Source organism: Mustela lutreola, chromosome 9 (genome assembly GCF_030435805.1).
Source record: "Mustela lutreola isolate mMusLut2 chromosome 9, mMusLut2.pri, whole genome shotgun sequence".
Lineage (NCBI taxonomy): Eukaryota > Metazoa > Chordata > Mammalia > Carnivora > Mustelidae > Mustela > Mustela lutreola.
This window is the reverse complement of record NC_081298.1, coordinates 114,961,681-114,983,268: the sequence shown is the minus strand read 5'-3', so window position 1 is coordinate 114,983,268 and position 21,588 is coordinate 114,961,681. Positions and strand designations below refer to the sequence as shown.

At 39.2% G+C, this 21,588-nt stretch overlaps 1 protein-coding gene across 4 annotated transcripts in view; it reads right to left on the bottom strand.

The window, feature by feature from the left end:
* Nucleotides 1-20,999, bottom strand: part of ATL2 (atlastin GTPase 2) — a 57,800-nt gene extending 36,801 nt beyond the window's left edge. Inside the window, exon 1 of one of the 4 annotated variants that reach the window (XM_059188561.1) lies at nucleotides 20,835-20,999. In XM_059188561.1, the coding sequence (XP_059044544.1) occupies nucleotides 20,835-20,952 (118 nt within the window). In that variant the 5' untranslated portion in view covers nucleotides 20,953-20,999. Of the gene's footprint in view, nucleotides 1-20,297; nucleotides 20,505-20,834 lie in introns of those variants that run through there. The other 3 variants (XM_059188562.1, XM_059188564.1, XM_059188563.1) reach the window with 3 other exon arrangements.
* Between the last annotated feature and the right edge of the window lie 589 nt (nucleotides 21,000-21,588).

The following is a 21,588-nucleotide window of genomic DNA, read 5'->3' as shown; positions in this document are numbered from 1 at the left end:
TTTGTCAAAACCCACAGAATATGCAACCCCAACAGTGAAGCCTAATGTAAACTGTGGGCTTTGAGTAATAATGAGGAGCCAGTGAAGATTCATAAACTGTAAAAAAATGTACCACTTTGGTCTGGAGCAGGGAGCCTGTTGATGTGTGGGGATGAGGGAACATGCATACTCTGTGTTTTCCACTCAGTTTTGCTGCGAACCTAAAACTGCTCTAAAAAAGGAAATCTACAAAAAAAGACACTTGTCTTTTTGATCGCTCTTTAAACATTCTTTATCTTAAATCTGCCAAATTCATACATTCAGCATATACTCCAATGGCAAAATTTACACTTCAGGACTGACCTAGATCCATCTGCCAACTTCCAACATAATTATAAGCTAAGGCAATAAAAAGATGCTACAAATCTGCATTACAATAAAATGTTACTAATGTTAGATATTTCAACCCCAAAGTAAACTTGTAGAAAGAGAACCAAGTAAAGGGTAATTCACTTTTCAAATGAAATGAAATGCAATGAAAAGTATATTTTAAGTTATTATTCACATTCCAACTAAAAATGTAAAACAATCTGCATGGAAAGTAGCATGGTTCAGTCTACTCACTATTTACAAAAAATAGCAGTTTGACAAAAGGATTTTTGTGTCTGGTACTTGGCCCTCAATATTTATACTCTATAACCAAATAAAAACAGTATCTAAGTATTCAGAAATTTATTCTAGCATATTTTTTTAAAAGCCTTAAAGAGATTATACCATAGCAAACCTATTTGTAGGAACTTTATAAGAAAATAAAAGATGCTAACAAAGATGAACAAGTTTATTGAGCAGCATTATTTGTGGCAGTGAAAACTAATGTTGAGGGGGTGCCTGGGTGGCTCAGTGGGTTGAGGCCTCTGCCTTCAGCTCAGGTCATGATCCCAGGGTTCTGGGATCGAACCCCACATCAGGCTCTCTGCTCTACAGGGAGCCTGCTTCCTTCTCTCTCTCTCTCTCTCTCTCTCTTCTCTCTGCCTACTTGTGATCTGTCAAATAAATAAATAAAATCTTTAAAAAAAAAAAAACACAAAAAACTAATGTTGGAACTCCACTGGAAATAGACCAGTTCTTTTAAATCACGTGGACATATGACATGGCTTAAGAACACATCCACACATTTAAGATATTAAGGATATTTAAGACATCAGTATAAAATAAGTGGGAAAAAGGCAGATCACAAACTATTACAACTCACCCCCAATTCTGTTTTGCTTTGTTTTTAAAAAACATTAGACAACTTACAGAGAAAAAAACAAAAAAACAAAATAACACTTGGGACTTTCTCTTCCAGTCATTAGAATAACTGTTGGCCCTCTGCCACAAACTGTAAAACTAAGCAAAATACATGAGGCATCTTTTTTCAAGGATGGACAACAATAATCATAGGACAGTAATCCTTGATAGAAGAAAACTCACAAGGAGAGCCCCATGATCACCACGCCCATCTCTCACTTAACCCTCCCACTCTCCACCTAGAAGCAATTGCCTAAACATAGCATGGGGAACCACAGCACAGTATCTGAGCTCAGGGCTGCTAAAGCAGTTGGAACCTGTCACACACAAAAGAGAGTTAAAGAAGCTGTGCAGAGGTATAGCCCAGAAGATTCACAGGTACAGAGGAACACAACACTATGCAAAGCTTACCAGAAAGCTGTTACTACAGGGTTGAAAGACGAACAAGAGACACCAAAAATGACAGTACTGGGATACTTTGGCATTCTGGTCCAGCTGTGATGGAAAGATCTTTATGAAGAACACCTCAGGCACCACAAAGGCATGAAAGAATCTGATGGGGAGGCGGGCTACAGAATAGATAAAACACGACAGCCATTAGGCTGATAGTCTCTGAATCTGGGAGATGTATATACACAAGTTCCTTATGTCATTCTCATCATTTCCACACATATTTGAAAATGTCCATAGTAGAAAGTTTCTTTTAAAAAGTAGTAGGGCTAGAGGCACCGGGGTGGCTCGGTTGGTTAAGTGCCCAACTCTTACTCAGGTCATGATCTCAGAGTCATGGGACTGAGGCCTGTGCAGGGCTCCAGTGCAGCAGGGAGTCTGCTTGAAATTCTCTCCCTTCCCTCCCTTCCTCCCCCCTCTCATGAGCACGCTCTCTCTCTAATAAATATGGCGGGGGGGGGGGGGGGCAAAAAAGGTAGTGAGGCTAATAAAGGTTTTATCAAGAGATGAAACAGATCCAAATACAAAAGACAGAGATGCAGGTCAGTGCTATTAGAAATACAAAAGAAATCTGAAAGATTCTATAACACAGCTTTCTCAACCTTTCTTCTACTTCCACAGCCCTTTAATGATTGGGAGAGACAAAGGAGTGCCATGGAGGATTTTTTTTTTAAGTTTTCAAAAATACACAAGTTCAAGCAATTATAAAGTTCTATGTCTACTCTACCACTCTCATCAACCCAACTCCCCATAAAAAAAGTTCATCTAAACACATAAATCCTTGGCTCATAAACTCTGAAAGCAAAAACCCTAAAAAACTCATTATCAATTGTCTAACTAAAAGCAGGTACTCTTTACTAGGGAAAACTGAAAAAAAAAAAAAAAGAGATTTAAAATCAAATCCATTAAAAGCCTAAAAAGAGAATTTTAGGACCAGATGGCTACACTGGTGAATTCTACCAAACATTTAAGGAAGGGAAAAAAAAATTTTAAAGGAAGAAACTATACCAATTCTACAAAGGCTCTTACAGGGGGAGAAAAAAAAAAGAGTATTTCCCAACACATTTTATGAAGACAGTACTATTACCCTAATACCAAAACCAGACAAAAACGTTACAAGAAAAAACTACGAACCAATAGCCCTCATGAACAGATATAAAATCCTTAATCAAAATCCTGTATTCAGAATACACAAAAAAATTCTTAGTTGTTTGGTAAGAGCAATTCCACTTTTTTTCAAAGACTTTATTAGAGACAGAGAGAGAGAACATGCATGCACACATGCATGGGGAGCGGCAAAGGGACGAGCAAACTCCCTGCTGAGCAGACTCCTGACACAGGGGCCTAGATCCCAGGATCTGAGCCCAAGTCAGATGCTTAACCAGCTGAGCCACCCAGGCACCCCTAGAAATTCCACCTTAAAGTGGATGAAAGATTTTAATAAACACTTCAAAGAAGACATATGAATGGTCATTAAGCACATGAAAATACGCTCAATACCATTAGATGTTAGGGAAATAAGAATTAATACCACAATCAGATACCACTACACATTCTTAACAGCTAAAATTTACAAGACTGACAAAACAGCTGGTGGGGAGCAAATGGCACTCACATATATTTCTGTTTAGAGTACAAAATGATACAATCACTTGGAAAAAAAAGTTTTGGTAATACCTTATAGAAAATTAAACATAGTTTAAATAATCTCTATGCCCAAGGTGGGGCCTGAATTCATGACCCCAAGATCAAGAGTCCCATGCTCTACTAACCTAGACAGGAGCCCCAATTAAACATGTATTTACCATACAACCTGCAATCACACATCTAGGTACTTAAAAGAGAAATCAAAACATATGACACCAGACTTGAAAATGAATATTCATTATAACGGCCATAAGTGAAAAAAAAAAAAAAAAAACCAAAGGTCCATTCACTGGAAAATGCATAAATTGTGTTAAACCCATACAATGAACTATTACTTGGAAATGAAAATGAATTACTGAAATACACACTAATACAGATAAATCTAAAAAGCTATATACTGGAGAGGAGGAGTCAAGATGGCGGAGAAGTAGCAGGCTGAGACTACTTCAGCTAGCAGGAGATCAGCTAGATAGCTTATCTAAAGATTGCGAACACCTGCAAATCCATCAGCAGATCGAAGAGAAGAAGAAAAGCAATTCTGGAAACAGAAAAACAACCACTTTCTCAAAGTTTTTCTAATATATATATTTTTTCTTTTTTATATTTTTCTTTATTCGCTTTCTTTTTTCTTTTTTTTTTCTTTCTTTCTTTCTTTTTGAACCTCTTTTTATCCCCTTTCTCCCCCCTCAAGATTTGGGATCGCTTCTCATTTGGTTAAAGCAGATTTTCCTGGGGTTGTTGCCACCCTTTTAGTATTTTACTTGCTCCTTCATATACTCTTATCTGGACAAAATGACAAGGCGGAAAAATTCACCACAAAAAAAAGAAGAAGAGGCAGCAGACATTGGTAATATGTCAGATCTAGAGTTCAGAATGACAATTCTCAAGGTTCTAGCCGGGCTCAAAAAAGGCATGGGAGATATTAGAGAAACCCTCTCGGGAGATATAAAAAGCTATATACTAAGTGAAAGGAGCCACACATATGAAATTCTAGAAAAAGTAAAACTACAGTAACAGAAAGCATATCATTGGCTCCTGGGAGCTGAAGACAGGGGAGGAGAATTGACTACTACTACAAACTCAATGTGCATGTGTCCCCAAATTCGTATACTGAAGCCCTCCGTAATCCTGGATGTGATGGCATTTGGAGGTGGGGCCTGTGGGGTGATAATATAAGGTCATGAGGGTAGAGCCCTCATGTATGGAATTAGTAAGGGACTTGAAAGAAATGATCTTTCTCCACCCTGTGAGGACACAGCAAGCCAGCCATATACAAACAAGAAGAGAACTGAAACCAAATCTTCTGGCACCTTGATCCTAGGCTTTCCAATCTCCATTAACTGAAAAATAAATGTCTGTTTAAGCTATCCAGTCTATAGTAATCTGTTAAAGCAGCCCAAGCTAAGGTAATTATAAAAGGATGCAACGAGTTTTTTGAGATGATAGAACTGCTCTGTACCATGATGGTGGCAGTGGTGGGGGCCAAACAACTACAAATTCATCAAAACTCATTAAATTGTACTCAAAAATCAGTGAATTTTATGTAAATTATCGCAGTAAGGCAGATTTTGAAAAAAATCAATGCAGCCTATTCCCCTTAGCACTTTCTTTCTTTTTTTTTTTTAATATTTTATTCATTCATGAGAAAGGGGCTGGGGTGAGGGAGGAGCAGACTCCCAGCTGAGCAGGGAGCCCAACCCCCAATATCATGACCTGGATCAACACAGATGCTTAACTGACTGAGCCACCCAGGTGCCAAACCACATAAATGAGAGGATAAAGCAATACAACCAATTTATTCATCATTTTCCAGAACAAAAATATTGTAAATAGTATTATCCTCTTCAAGGAGTATTGCCCATGAAGGTTATACTCCAATGGGATGAAAAACTAGAGCTGTCAATTCTGACACTGCTCAAATTCAATTTAAAATGTTTTCTCTTGGGTGCCTGGGTAGTTCAATGGGTTAATAAGCCTCTGACTTCGGCTCAGGTCATGATCCCAGGGTCCTGGGATTAAGGCCCACATAGGGAACCTGCTCAGCAGGGAGCCTGTTCCCCTGCCCCCTCTGCCTGCTTCTCTGCCTGCTTCTCTGCCTACGTGTCATCTCTCTCTCTCTCTGTCAAATAAATAAAATAAATAAATAAATAAATAAATAGGGGCACCTGGGTGGCTCAGTGGGTTAAAGCCTCTGCTTTCCACTCAGGTCATGATCCCAGGGTCCCGGGATCGAGCACTGCGCATCGGGCTCTATGCTCAGTGGGGAGCTTGCTTCCCCCTCTCTCTTTCTACCTGCCTCTCTGCCTAATTGTGATCTCTGCCTATCAAATAAATAAATAAATAAATAAATAGAATCCTTTATGAATAAATAAATAAATAAATAAAAATCTTTAAAAAAAAAAAAGTTTTCTCTTGACGTGAAATTAGGAACTAGAAAATATAATTCTGAGGGTCTCCAATGGTGACAAATATACTCCTCTGTGAATGAATTCCTGTGAATCCACTACCTCACCATGCCAAAATATTTTGGTTAGGAAATAAAAAGGTAATTAGGAAGTTACTAATACTTATTTTCTTAAAGAATTCAAAACAGCTTTTTATATTGGGGAGGTAGGACGTTTTATTATTATTGTTATTCCTATAAATCCCACAATCTGTTAAGGCATCAAGAGATTATGCATATGCCTCCCAGAATATCTATGTCAAGACCCATGAGGACATTTAAGTTCTAACATGTATGCTTAAAAATTAGCCTCAATACTCAAAATTATATCTAATATATCACTCACAGGGGCTTTAGAGATCAGGCAGCCAAATTCACTAATTTTACAGAAAAGGAAAACACAGGACTAGATTTCCGTTTGCAGCAAGAACTGGGCTAGGTCTTCTTATTAATTTTGTGATTTTTCTCTACAGCAGTGCTTCTCAAACTTTTAACATGCATATGTATCACTTGGGGACCTTGTTAAAATGCATATTCTGATTCAGTAAATCTGGAGGGGAGCCTAAAACTGCACATTTCTAACTTCAAAATTGATGCCAGCACTATTGGTTTCTGAACCTAATGGAGAACCATGGATCACCATATTTTATAGAGTGTTTAGTAAGTAAACCAATTTTATTTTGTAGTTTCTTATGTTTTTACAGAAGGAAAAAGTTTTCAAGCTAAACTATAATCCTGTATTCTTCCTGAGAGACTGCTGATACTCTGATGTAACTAACCACTCCAACCTAGTCACTGAGGATTCTGGATAAGGCGAAAAAGGCAGTGAACAAAGACATCCCTACTTTAAAAATGTAAGTGTAGAAAATGTTTTTTAATATGTTGACATGATATATAGCTAGAGTTGAAAATTACTGGTCTGTTGGTCAGGAGTCACCATCAGTTCACCTGAGGGAACTTTCATAACAACGCTGGGCTTCCCTCACCCCTCCCCCAGCCAGATGCAGCCCAGAAGAATACTGACCGACACACACTTGGATTTCGATAATACAGTTTTTTTTGAAAAAGAGAAGTAGAATCAGGGACTTCAAGTTTTAACTATTTGTTCCTATAAGATAGTGTTATTAAGAACTTACAAGGTTAGGGGCACCTGGGTGGCCCAGTGGGTTAGGCCTCTGCCTTCAGCTCAGGTCACGATCTCAGGGTCTGGGATGGAGCCCCGCATTGGGCTCTCTGCTCAGGGGGAGCCTGCTTCCCCCTCTCTCTCTGCCTGCCTCTCTGCCTACTTGTGATCTCTGTCAAATAAATAAGTAAAATCTTAAAAAAAAAAAAAAAAAAAAAAACAACTCACAAGTTAAACCTCTCTCATATAAAACAGAAACTACAACGCAAATTGCAAAAATAAAAACTTCAAAGATTTCAGAAGACCTATTAATGATGTCAGATATCAGATACTTTCCCACATTAGCTTTTCCCCTTTTGCTAATCATTTTGCTAAAAATGTTTTTAAAGAGTATCTAATGTAATTCATCTCCTTCCTTCATTACTGTCAAATTAAGAGATACACAAAAATTGTTTTCTTAAAAGATTCACATATTACTTTCCACTTGAAAACTACTGTTTCCATAGTAACCAGCACTGATGTCACGGAATTTTTGCTGTTCCCATTTTAATATGAGGCATAAAAATGTTTTTATGAATTTATCTAAACAGATTAAGAAAAATGTAGAATAGATTACAAATGTACAAGCACAAGGTATTTTCCCCCAAGCTTATCTCCAAATATCAAGCAGTTCTTAAAACATACCCTTTGGAAAATGTAAGTGTACTCTGAAGAAAAAAAATTTCAACTGAGGTTAATTTAAATTAGATAGCTTAAATGAGGATGCAGTTTATGAAGTCAATTTTGTTAGCTAGTTAAGAGATGCTGGAATAATGGCTCAGGGGACTCTTAAGCAACAACACAGAAATTTAGAAAAATTCTACTTAGGATCAGCAACAAAGGTTTTTATCAATTTCTTTCTAAAGTTAAGTCCTGTAGAAAATCTCACCCAAGTTACCCCAGGGGTCTTGCATCTGTTCTTAAAAACTTTTTTTTGAGGGGGGAGGTAGGGAAGATACACTTTTGTTCTGCAGTCCTAGTTTTTAAAGAATCAGAGTACACAATACTGAAAAAATTAATTTTTAGGGAAGTTATTTATATGCTAAAGGAATTTTTACATACATATGAACAGGAAAAAAAAAAGTTTCCTTGTCCATGAAGTACTATTAAGAAATGGGGCAGGGTGGGGGAGGATCTGAAACAATCTAAATATTCATGGATAAATTAACCATGAAATAGAAAGCCAAAATTAACAAACAAGATATAAGTGTGTCAACGTGGATAAACTTCAAAACCAATGTCAAATGAAAAAAACAAATCACAAGTACATCCTTTGGGCCACTTACTAAAAATTGTTAAATAAAGCACAATACTGTGTATTATTTATTTTAAAAATACATGTAAGGGGGTGCCTCGGTGGCTCAGTTGGTTAAGCATTCAACTCTTGATCTTAGCTCAGGTTTTGATCTCAGGGGTGTGAATTCAAGCCCCACACGCGGGCTCCATACTGGGTGTGGAGTCTACTTAAAAAAAAAAAAAAAACAGATATATATGCCAACTTCAAGAGTGTGTATGTGTAGGAAGGGAAGTTGCGAGAACCCTTCAACTTGTGAAGTGACATTTTATTTCTCGTTAAAAATGATTCAAAACAATTAGGGTAAATACTATGCATTAGATGTAGGCAATGGGAGCTTAGACATCTATAATATTTTCCTTTCATTTTTGTAAGTTTGAAATATGTTACAATTGTTTTTAATAAAGACTTTTAGATTACTTCAGAATTTACTTCACAGAAAAAAGTCACTTCTAAGTATTGAATGACTCCATGACTTTGGGCCAGGGACCGTGAGAGGAACAACAACCCTACAATTTAGCAATTATCCCCAATTCAGAGATTAGAATTACGGATAAAATTTTTTTAAAAAGAAAAAGCAGTATATGCATCAAGATTTCTATCTTGAGGGGGGCACCTGGATGGCTCAGTGGGTTAAGCCTCTACCTCCAGCTCAGGTCATGAACTTAGGGTCCTGGGATGGAGCAGGGAGCCTGCTTTTCCCTCTTAGCCGGCCTCTCTGCCTACTAGTGATCTCTGTCATACATAAATAAAATCTTTAAAAAAAAAAAAAAAAAGATTTCTATCTGGGGTTTTATAACAAGTCCATGCTGTTTCCTCTATACCAAACTTACAATGTTACAGGATAATTCTTATAGAAAATCATTGTTCCCCAGTAGCATAGCCACAGGAAAGGAGACATAAATCAGTCCATTATTTCTAAAAAGATGTTTATCACTTAAAACAAATCCTTGATATCAGTTCCTCTATCCTTATAAAGCAAAAAATGACAAGTACAGATTATGTGTGGGCTTAACAAGTTTGATTTTGTGTCATTGGGAGAGGTAAACTGATAAACATCTAAAATTTGAGATTTTTAGATCCTTTAAAGTCCTGGATTAAACTGGAGTCCTGGACAAAAATAAATAGAGTAACCAAAATAATTAAAACTACAGATACACATGTCTTCCTTGATAGATCAATAGGAATTTTAAAAAAAATATGTCTGCTATAGCACAGTCTAGCTGTAATTTAATCATACATGGATCTGAGTTATACTGACAATATTTAATTAGCCAACACCACACCATAAAACAGTGAGTCCCATGTACACTAAAGCTTAAGAACCAGCTGGGTGGCTTGTTTGGAATACACTCTTGGATCTCAACTCCAGAGCTGATTCAGCTGATCAGGAGCGAGTCCAGGAACCTGCATCTGTAAAAGCACCCCACTAACCACCACCACCGTCATTCCAACGCAAGGGGGTTAAAGGACTAGAAGTAGGAGTGCGTTAAGTCTTTATTCCTTCAACAAACACTCACTAAACACCCACAACAAGGTTCTAAGAATTGCAAGATTCACTAGTGAACAAATTTTTTTTAAAAAGTCCTGCCCTTAGGAGTTTATTACATCCTAAAGATGAGAAAATAGAAAACAAGAAAACAAATAAATGACATTGGCTAGTGTTAAGTATAGTACAGAGAAAAATAAAGCAGGTTAAAGGAAATGGAACAGGGCTTGCTATTCCATGAAAGAATGATCAGGCAAAGATTCTCTAATAAGGAAACAGTTGAGCAGAAAACTGAAAGAAGTGATAGTATCTGGGAGAATGGGTAAAAACATCATTAATAACTTTCTCACTCTTCCAAATAATGTATGAAATAATTTTAGGTGTACCTTCTACTATAGAAGAGGGAAAAACACTGTCTATTCTGGGTTAATAGCTATATAATACCTCTTTAATCCTCAAAGTCGTTTTGTTTGGTAAACTATAAGTTTCCCTGTTTGCATAAAGGAGGACTATGAGGTCCAGATTAAGCAATCTGCAAGGACATATATTTCCCAAGTAATCAAATTTGTATGCACACTCAGGTCCTTGTCAAATCCATCATCTTCCAACTATGCCAAATGAGCATGTTTGTTGAATAAACTCAAGAGCTGAACTGTTAACCTGCTCAAGATATCTCGAAAGCTAAAAAAAAGTTACCAAAACCACAATTTGTTTAAAAAAAAAAAAAAAAGAAGAGGGATTTATTTATTTCCTTTAAAACAATTCTTAGCATACAGCTACTTTTCCCTCTTTCGAAAAGTTTGTCAAAATTTATTTATATAGTCAGCAAAGCATTTATACCATCCCCCAACATGTGGGAAATACTCTTTTTTCTCTTCATTAGCTTTCTAGAAGGGCAAATTTTAAATTGGAGACTTTTAAAATATAAGATGCAATAAAATTATATTTGCCCATCTTTGGTAAGATATGCATATATATTTACATGTAAATAAATGTGTAATTCATTGTTTCATATGGTACACCTATACAAAGTGTCATCAATAACTGAGGAAGGTCCCCCACCCCATCTACTTCAAGCTAGTAGTAACTAGAGAGCAAGGCACTATACTTGATATCAGAGAAATGCAATTTGCTGATAACAGTCCTTACTCTCAAGGGTCCAACACAAACAAGTATAAAAGAATAGTAAAGAAAGCACTACATTAAATTATTTAGCTAGTGTTATCAATGAAGACATCCTCTGGAGAAGGCTGCATCTCTCTGAGCCCTGAAAATCAAATTAAGGCTAACCTTCAAAGTTTAGGCTAAGAATACTAGGCATTATCCTGAGAGACAAGGAAAATTTTGAGGCAGACGAGTGACAGGATCACAGCTGTGCTGCAGAGATAAACCAAAAGTGATGAGTGTTTAAGATGTATAATGAGAATCTAAAAACAGAGAAATCAGATATTAAGTAACTAGAGAGCCTAAGTATAAGGTGAGAAGCCCAAAGTCAGGACGTGACAGTAAAAATGAAAAGCAATGCATGTAAGAGCTAGCCAGTTCCTCTTCAACATCCCCCTCTGAACTAGGCAACAGCATACACTAAATTATTCCATATTTCTATAAGGAATATATTCTTATAAACCTTTATAAAACAACAATACACTAAATTTCCATTTCCAAAAGTAATTTTGGCAGTTACGCTAAGGTTTTCTAACACAGGGTTCAGGTATCCATCAAAACCAGAGTAGGTTTCCTTGACTCAGGCAAACCACTGAATCATTCCCTTTTGGCCCCCAAATTAACTCAGTAGTGAGTTAAAGATATTAAATCCACAGAAAAGCTACTGAAATTTGGGATAATCAGTTAGCAAAAGAGTCATTAATACACAGATCCAGGCTTAAATTTAGAATAAGGCTTTTATGATAAATCTCAAATAGGTTATCTGCCAAGACTCTAGAAATAAGATGCTACATTCCATTTTGCCACAACTCTCTACCTTAGATGGCTCATTATAGCAGCACTTTATTTAAGAAAGAAAGAAAGAGAGAGAGAGAGAAAGGAGGGAAGGAGTGAGGAAGAAAGAAAGAAGACTGATTATCTGAGAGTATGTGCGCACAAGGCGGGGGAGGGCAGGGAGAGAGGAACAAGCAGACTCCCCACTGAATTTGGAGCCCAACATGGGAAGGGCTCAATCCCAGGACCTTGGTATCATGACATGCGCTAAAGTCAGATGCCTAACCAACTGAGCCACCCAGATGCCCCTATAGCAGCACTTTAAAAAAACAAAGTATACACTCAAACCAGGCAAAATTCCTACTAACAAAAGAGCTGTAAGAAGAAAGGAATAGTGCAAAACAGACAAACCTCCTTCCAAGTAGATATATGTGACTAATCTAAAATAACTTGAAAATCAAAAGGGAAACAAAGTCAGAGATTCTCATTATACTCTTCCTTCAGACAAACCTCCTTCCAAGTAGATATATGTGACTAATCTAAAATAACTTGAAAATCAAAAGGGAAACAAAGTCAGAGATTCTCATTATACTCTTCCTTTTATCCTTTCTCTAGTTTGGCAACTTTTAGAGTACATACACATCAGGATTCTTTGTAGCAGATAAAAGAGATGCTCAAAAACAGGTAGGGGAACACATCTCTATAGTTTTTAAGAAGTCACATTTAGGGCTATTCAGACAGTTTTTCCAGGAATCATCCAGTTATTTAAATCAGTTCTTTGCTCGACTTGGCTACAAAAACAGCCCATATTCTCTTTTTATTACACATGCTCTACCACCTTCAGTTACTTCTACCTAACTGCTTTTAAATACCTTTTAAGTATCCCTTCTGGAAAAATTCTTAGAAAGGAGAGACAAATCCTTAAACTATTTTGTAAAAAACCTTACCATATACTGCCTTTCTATCTTCACACAAGAGGTATATCCTACTCTCTGCCTTCTAAAACCCACCCATTCTTCAAGGTCTGACAAAGACCACCCTCCTCCTTGAAGTCTTCCTCAGTAACACTAGCACACAGTAATCCCTACTTCTGAAATTATAAACTTAATGATACACTTTACTAACAAATATGCATAAGATCTATCTGATCTCCCAACTACATGAAAGCTTAGAACAGGGCTCTGTTCCTACACTTTTCTACAGAGGTACTCATTACAAGCAACTGAAAAGCCCTTTCATAAGGTAGGTGGCTCAATATGTCAACTGATAACATCAAGGGAAAAAAGCCAGTTCTTTGTCTAAAAATGGTCTTCTATCAGCCTGCCCTCCTCCACCTCTTTACTCCCTAAGAAAACTAGTGTCTTTACCCTGAAGGAGTGGTAACTCTGTACACTCAAAACAAGGCAAGGGTTTTTAAGACATTATCTTTTCATCTTAAACTTCCAAAGTAGGGTCTTTTTTTTTTAGTTAAAGAAGCTGAAGCTTGGTGGTGGTTAACAATCCATACCAAGCTCCTGGGCACCAAAACAGATGCCCCTACCGTCTGCCATTGAAGAGTCGGGAATAAAAAATTCTTCATGAAGAATTTGAAACAGTTAAAAAAAGAAAAATCCTCTGGCAGCATACCTAAAAATTCAGAAGAGACTAGCACCAGTAGGTTGAAAAGTTGCCAATTTATTTAAGAAAACATGGAACCATTTAAAAACTTTTTTTTCAGAAACACAATATATCCACAAAATTAAAAAGTCAAACATGAAAAAATCCCTTATGTACAAAAGGGCTTTTACAAAACAGTAAGGAAAACACTGAGAGATGGTCCAAGAAGATGAAAATGCAATTAATAAGGGCACCTAGGTGGCTCAGTTGGTTAAGTGTCTGCCTTCGGCTCAGGTCATGATCCCAGGGTCCTGGGATGGAGCCCCACATTGGGCTCCCTGCTTCTCCCTCTCCCTCTGCCTGCCACTCTGCCTACTTGCGCTCTGTCAAATAAATAAACAAATCTTCTTAAAAATGCATATTCAGTTGACATTAAAATTTAAACATCAACTGTAATCAAAGAAATACAAATGCAACAGTAAGATCCTCTACCTATGTGTTAGCATTCATTTTTAAATAACAACACCCACTTGTAAACAAAGTATTTGCAAACAAGTGCAAACCTAACCCAAACACAAGATAAATCAGAATTTTCTGAATGGACTGGCTGATGTGTCTTCAATATTGAAACATACAGATGGTACAAAAAATACTTTTAAGACTTTATCCTAAAGGTCAAGACTTATCTACAGAAAGGCTTAGCCAGCATTATTCACAAAAAATAACCCTGTATCTAGATGAAGGATTAGTTTAGTATGACAATGCTATTTTAAAAATCATGTTGAAGAGATTAGTTAATCACAAAGGGAAATACAATGAATGGAAAAATAAATTACAAAATTACAGTAAGATCCCAATTTAGAAAACATTAAATTATGCATTAAAAAAGGATATATACTACAAGATGTATACCCTAATGCTAGCAGTGCTTACCACTAGTAGATATTTTTACTTTCTTATTTGTATTTTCCAAAATGTCTACAAAGATTTACTGCTTTTGAAATTAAAAAAAAAAAAAAAAAATTTAAAACTCTCACTAGGTATAAATTACCTATGACTTATAACAGATTAAGAGCCATGATCACAAGCTCTGGTCAATCACAAGTTTAGATGTAATTTAAAGGCAGTAAGTTTCTATCTTAATATCGAATTGTTAGACTTCTGGCAACAACAACATTGTTCAACCTTTCTGAGAACTTTCAGCCTACACTTCTGAATTTGCAAAACAATACCCAAGGCCACTGCCATTCTCCTTCAATAAAACTCCTCTCAACTCTAAACAAACTCCGCAGATCATATTGTATTATCTATTTTAAAATTCAAGTGCTGATGAAGAGAGTGATTTCTGAAGATGTGATTAAAAACTAAGTTCAAAAAAATCTTTTTTTTTTTTTTAAAGATTTTTATTTATTTATCAGAGAGAGAAGGGGAGAGAGCAAGCACAGGCAGACAGAGAGGCAGGCAGAGGCAGAGGGAGAAGCAGGCTCCCTGCCGAGCAAGGAGCACGATGTGGGACTCGATCCCAGGACGCTGGGATCATGACCTGAGCCGAAGGCAGCTGCTTAACCAACTGAGCCACCCAGGCGTCCCTCAAAAAAATCTTAAGAATAAGGGTGATTCATGTCAAAGTTTCTCTACAACTTACTTCAAAAACAACTCCCCCCACATAAAAGTAAACTTAATCCAAGTTTTAATATCTCATAGGGGCACCTGGGTGGCTCAGTGGGTTAAAGCCTCTGCCTTCGGCTCCAGTAGTGGTCCCGGTCCCGGGATGGAGCCCCTCATTGCACAGGGCTCTCTGCTCGGCAGGGAGCCTGCTTCCTCCTCTCTCTCTCTGCCTGCTCTCGGCCTACTTGTGATCTCTGTCAAATAAATAAATGAAATCTTTAAAAAAAAAAAAATTGAAAAAAATTAGTATCTCATAAACCCATTCATTCAAATATGAAATGAGAAGCTCATTTAGCATGCCAATTCCACCCCCCTTTAAAAGACAGTTTCCTTGGGGCGCCTGGGTGGCTCAGCGGGTTAAAGCTTCTGCCTTTGGCTCCAGTCATGATCCCAGGGTTCTGGGATCACGCCCCACCAACGGGCTCTCTGCTCAGCAGGGAGCCTGCTTCCTTCTCTCTCTGCCTACTTGTGATCTCTGTCTCTGTCAATAAATACATAAATAAATAAAATCTTTAAAAGACAGTTTCCTTACAGAAGGCTTTAAAGTTTCTTTCTTTCTTTCTTTCTTTCTTTAAAAGATTTTATTTATTTATTTGACAGACAGAGATCACAAGTAGGCAGAGAGGCAGACAGACAGAGAGGAAGGGAAGCAGGCTCCCCGCCGCGCAGAGAGTCTGATGCGGGACTCCTCGATCCCAGGATCCCCGGATCATGACCCGAGCCGAAGGCAGATGCTCTAACCCACTGAGCCACCCAGGCGCCCGGCTTTAAAGTTTCTACTGTGCCTTCACAGATTAGCTATTTAATAAAAACAAAAACAAAAAACCTTTAAGTTTGCTAGGGCAGATTATTAGCTACCAGGAAGGAAAAAATGTTATTACAGAGCTAATATTAAAATCCAGCCCTCCATTCTAAATCCATTCTGAAGATCGAAATAAGTTCACAGAATTCAAAAGTTAAAATATATCCTAATCCCTATTCATGACACTAAATGATTACATGTAAGGGGGAAAAAGCTTTTAATGGGGTTCACAATTTGTGTAATTTCAAGTCAATCATTCTTTAGGCATTTTTGTACAAAACAGACTCCAGTTAGATTCTGCGCATTTACTACCTGAAAGGTAAATGCACTCTACTTGAAAACTGCCATGACCTTAAGAATTACTTCATATTGAATCCTATACTGGAAATAAACAATTTCAGAAGACTATTTTGCTATGACTGATTCTCTAAAGTGCAAGTTTATTGAAATAAAGACAGCTGAGAAGTATGAATGTATATTTTTATCTTATAAAAACCAAACAAAGGTTTTTCAGGTTACATATTTTGAAATTTAACTTTTCGTTCAAAACAACAAACATTATAGGAATACTACCATCAACAGAATGTCTGCCACTGGGTTAATAAGCACTTTTATCACATTTAATACTTGCCATACCCCTAATCAGGAACACATTATCAGCATTCTACAGGTCAAGTTAAAAATTTACCCACCACCCTTGCCCAAACTAAGCCTCTGTCTACACTGCAGGGAAAAACATTAGAAGAAACTGACAGGAAATAAGCACATATATACATATAATAGCATAAGTAGTCATATAGGCACATTCTTACTTAAGCATTACAGTCTCTTACACACAGACAGCTTTACAATTTATAAAACATCTGTACCTATTTCATTTCTTTCCCACAACAGTCCTATTACAGAATACTATCACTGCTATGTGTGAGGGGCTTCAAGGCTCAGAGAGTTTATTCACTCAGCTTTTGATTCCTTTCCTCATTCTTTTCCATTGCACTATCTTGACTTCTCTATAATTAAAAAAAAACACTGCACCCACAATAAAAAGAGTGAATGCACTCTTGTACATTTAAGTAAATGATCCTTAACAAGATCCTTTATGATCCTTTCATAAATTTACACAGCTCACCAAGCTATTAGAATTACTGGTTATTCTGACTTAGAGCATAAACAAAAATATAATTTGTATGAATAATTTTCATTAAGCTGGTTCATTAACAAGGAATCCCCTAAATCCTACTTGTACTGGCCAGAAAACTAAACCCCAAGTCAAAAGTGCATACTATCTCCTTGGGAAAACAAAGTACATGTATGCTAGTCTTTTATGACTTAACAGTTGCTTCTAATAGGTATCATCTGCCCATAAAATCAACTACCTACAGCCATCTGTCCCACAGTAGAAAGTGAGGATGGCTACTTAATTAAATACGTATTTTTAAAAATCTACCTAAGTTTAGCAAATATGTGTACACCTAAACACACGGAGATATGATTACCAATAACTTAAAAAATCATTTGTAAGTTACCTTGGCTTTGTACTTCGTACTCCTCAATGTTCTTAACAAGCAGAATTTTTCTACTTCATGAATTGTCTTTCTACAACTACCTTTTCCCTTCTTTAAATTTCTCACTCCACTTAGTAACTCGCTCTAGCTTTACTTATTAACTGCCCCAGCTTCTCATTAGTATGGTTTCAGACATCACTCATTCAACAGTTTTACCAAGACATTTCTAATTATATATGTAATAAGAAAGCACTCATCCATTCTTTCTATAGGATGGGTAGTGAGTGATAAAGAGAAGAACATTAATTAGGGTTCGAGGCCAGATGCCCAAGAAAGAATTCTTGAGACATCTTTGGTGCAAAATGGTGATTTTATTAAAGCACAAGGACACGGGGCGCCTGGGTGGCTCAGTGGGCTAAAGCCTCTGCCTTCAGCTCAGGTCATGATTCCAGGGAGCCTGCTTTTCCCTTTCCCTCTCTGCCTGCCTCCCTGCCTACTTGTGATCTCTGTCAAATAAATAAATATCTTTTATTTAAAAAAAAAAATAAATCTCAAGGACAGAACCCATGGCAGAAACAGCTGCACTGGGGAATAGAGGAGTATAGCCCATTACATACTTTCAAGTTGGGAGGGAGTTAGGGATAGTGTAAGTCTCTAAGGAATTTTGGAAGCAAGGTTTCCAGGACCTTGAGGGAGCTAGCTATTGTTGGGAAAAGATAATTTATTACTGTCCAATAAAACCTGAGTCATGAGACCCTTCAGATGTATACTGGTGGGTCATATGCTTGGAGGATGATTGCCCAACACGTATCTTGGGGAGCTTTCGCTTACAACTGTGTGTCAAACAGGTCTTCCTACTGAGCATAAACAAATTTTTAAAATGCATCTTGCTAAAAAGTATCAAAACTGTAAAAATATGCCTTGAACCACAGTATGGAATGAGGTGACAGGTACTCTTTAACTGCTTAATATCAGACAGATGGAAAAAGCACAATTTTGGAAAACTTTCTAAACAATTTCAAGAAAGTTACTTTCATCTATGGATATTTAAAAACTTTATCCTCAAGTTAAAACACAATGGCAAACTAAAATCGAATCCCAAAATAGGTGCACCCAACTTAAAGGCAGAATCTCATTTTAAATCACCGTTTATTTTCCCTACAATAAATACCTCTTTACTGTATGTAAAACAGCTCCTTCTTCCCCAAATAAATAATTTCCAAGAGATTTAATCCTACAAAGCCATTAAAGTACAGGATTACATAATGCTTTATAAAGACCCTACATTCCTAATCCTAAAGAAAGTAAGCATTTCTCTTAAGAGACACAAAGCACCTTCCTAAGACTAAACCACTATGGCACCTGACTGACCCCAACTCAATTCTTCAAGTTTACTTATTCAGAAAGCAGAGGGAGACAAAGAGTTTCTTATACAAACTCCAATATAGCTGAGTTCCTACTCATTCACAGCCTGTTTGGTCTGACTAAACACAAATCTTAAGTTTTATTGGGATTTTAATGCTGTACTGAGTGACTACAGAGCAAATGAAAAGGTTTTAGGCAGTCATTTGATAGGTACGGTTATCAAGGAAAGGGCTACCTCCAAGAGTGGGGGGGAAACATAACACACAAAAATCTGAGTAGCAGACAGAATGTTTAATAAATGGTGGGCCCTATTTATCAACTCTTAAGAATCACATCTCTTCTCAATGTACCACAAAATAAAAATGATGTTCATAACCATGACCAAATCATGAAGTTACGCTTCTCCTAATAAGGCAAGTGTATAAAACACTTTGAGGGGTGTCTGGGTGGCTCAGTGGGTTAAGCCTCTGCCTTCAGCTCGGGTCATGAGCTGAGGGTCCTGGGATGGAGCAGGAGCCTGCTTCCCCCCACCCCACCTCTGCCTGCCCGTCTGTCTGTCTACTTTCCATCTCAGTCAAATAAATAAAATCTTAAAAAAAAAAAAAAAACAAAACCACTTTGAAACTACATCTAAAATGATTACGTTAAAATATATCTAAGTAAGTTCAAGAGCAAACACACACACAACACACACACACCCCTAGGGTCCAAAAGATCCAAATCAACCCATCAGCATTCCAAAACTAATTACTTGAGAATTCCAACCAGAAGAGATCTAAGGCAAAACCTCTCTTCTCTGGTGTTGTGTTGTGTTGTGTTGGGGGGGAGGGGGGTGTGGGTGTTTCTATGCAAACAGTTCTGTCAAGTGCTTTTGTTGGCAGGCAATAATAAAATAAGCTTTATTTCCTGTTCTTTATCCTGTATCAAAACTCTAGTCTGTCATCACCCCTGACATATGTTCAGCACATCCAAAGGTTACCATGAATGATGAAATATATTTCACATAAACTTTTCTAACTGAAGTTAGTCTTCACGGACTAACTTACCAAAATGTTTCACATTTCATTTCACAAAACCTTTATCAGACTGTGGATAGAGGAATCTGAAGACCACAAATTCACATTTAGTGTCGTTTATAAACTCTTACGTATTCCATGGCCGTACTTACCTAACCGTAAGTTTTTACTATTTATAAGCCTTTGAAAAACTTTACGCCTTTAAGTACTATCAAAATTCTCAATCAGGATTACATGCGTTCAGTTCACACCAGAGCGAAAGATCAAATGCTGAACTCCTAAAAATAGGGGTGTTATGAGAGGGACACACAACACTCCGCTGCCAAAGCAAACGCGTCTTGGAGAGGGCAGGGGCGCTCCTTGTACACGTACAGTAGCAGCTCACATTCCGCAAAACCGGGGAGCGAAGGATCAGGTGACTTCACACCCCAGACACTTGGGAGTCTGATCGGGCCTTACTATACCGTCTAAGTGACTAGTAAACTGCTCGCAACCCTAGTTTAACAACTAAATCTGGACTTGCATCCGAGCCACGCGAAACCCGCGCCAATAGGTTTGCGGGCCGAGGAGCCCCAAAACCCGAGCCCCGGGTCACAGCACTGGCCTGCGGACTGCGGTTCCCTCCTGGGAGGGAGTCTGGAGAGCTTTCCGACCTGGCAGCGAGGTGTCTGCTCCCCCCGCGCGCTCCGCGTCCTCCTCCTCCGTGGGGTTCATCAAGCCCCGGCCACCCTTGCCTCCCTTTCTGACAGAAGGACAGAGAGCACTGCCCGCCAGGAAACGTCGCCCTGCAGCGTCCGGAACTCTCCAACACTCAGACGCGGCGCCACCGACCTCCCCGCGCCCCAGGTCTGCGGCCCCAGCTCAAGGCCGCCCCCTCAGGTCGGGGCGGACGCGACGGCAGCCACGCGGCGGGAGGGCAGGGGGCCGGGCCGGGCGCAGATGCGCTCGCAGCCCGTTCACCCGACAGCAGCGGGAGCCGCTGCCCCAGGGCCGCCCTTTCAGGCCGCGCGCCGCAGAAGCTCGGGGCGCGGCGGGAGCTAGGCCCGGCGGCCGTCAGACGAGGCGGCAGGAGGAAAGCTGAACCAGCCGGGGCCGACGACCCCGCCGCCTGCGGCCGGTGCCCGCGGGTCCGAGCGGCCCGCGCCTTGTCCCCACCCGGGCCCTGCGGCCTCCACCCCGCCGGCGCGTACCTAGGAAGGTCGTGGACGAGACGTGGTTAACCCCGGTGCTTGGGTCGCTGGTCCCCCGCCGCCGCCGCAGCCCCTGGTGCGGCTGCTGCCTCCGCGCTGCCTCGTCCCCCTCCGCCATCTTGTACCGATTTAAAATTAACTCCCCACTGACGTCAAACGCCGCCGCCGCTTTATCAACCTCCCGGGAGCCGGCGGGGCGCCCGCGGGTCCTAGCGCCGCCTTTAGCCAGCGTCTCCTTGTCCTCCCCACGCCCTCCCCCGACCCGCCCATCGGCGCCCTCGCTCCGCCTCCGCCCTGCCCGCTTGCCTGCCAGACGCTAGGTTTCCCTGATTTTCCACTGCTAGAAGGGATTGGGCGGCGCCCGTACGGCGATCGCCTCGCTCCCCACGGCTCTGAGCTCAGTACCACACCCCCTTAGCGCTGGGCTGGTCCGTGTAAACGCAGAAGGGATCTCCAGAGAACCAAGTCCCTCCTTCCCTGTTCAGTAACCCAGTTCTTTTTACTGCTCTTCTTCGTAATCGTTAACTCGTGCCCTGCACATGCGGTTGCTTTCGTACACCTTTTTCTCTGTTTTATCCTCCACAGCTGTTCTCCCTCTCCCTCTCTGTCCCCTCTCCCAAGCTATTGCTCTGCTTTTCCTTTTGATCTTTCCTCATCCAAGTCCCTAATGTTGCTTCCCTTCTGGAGACCATCCTATGGTTTGTTTGCAATAGTTCCCATCTGCTTAGGAGACCCTCCACCTATCTTCCCGACT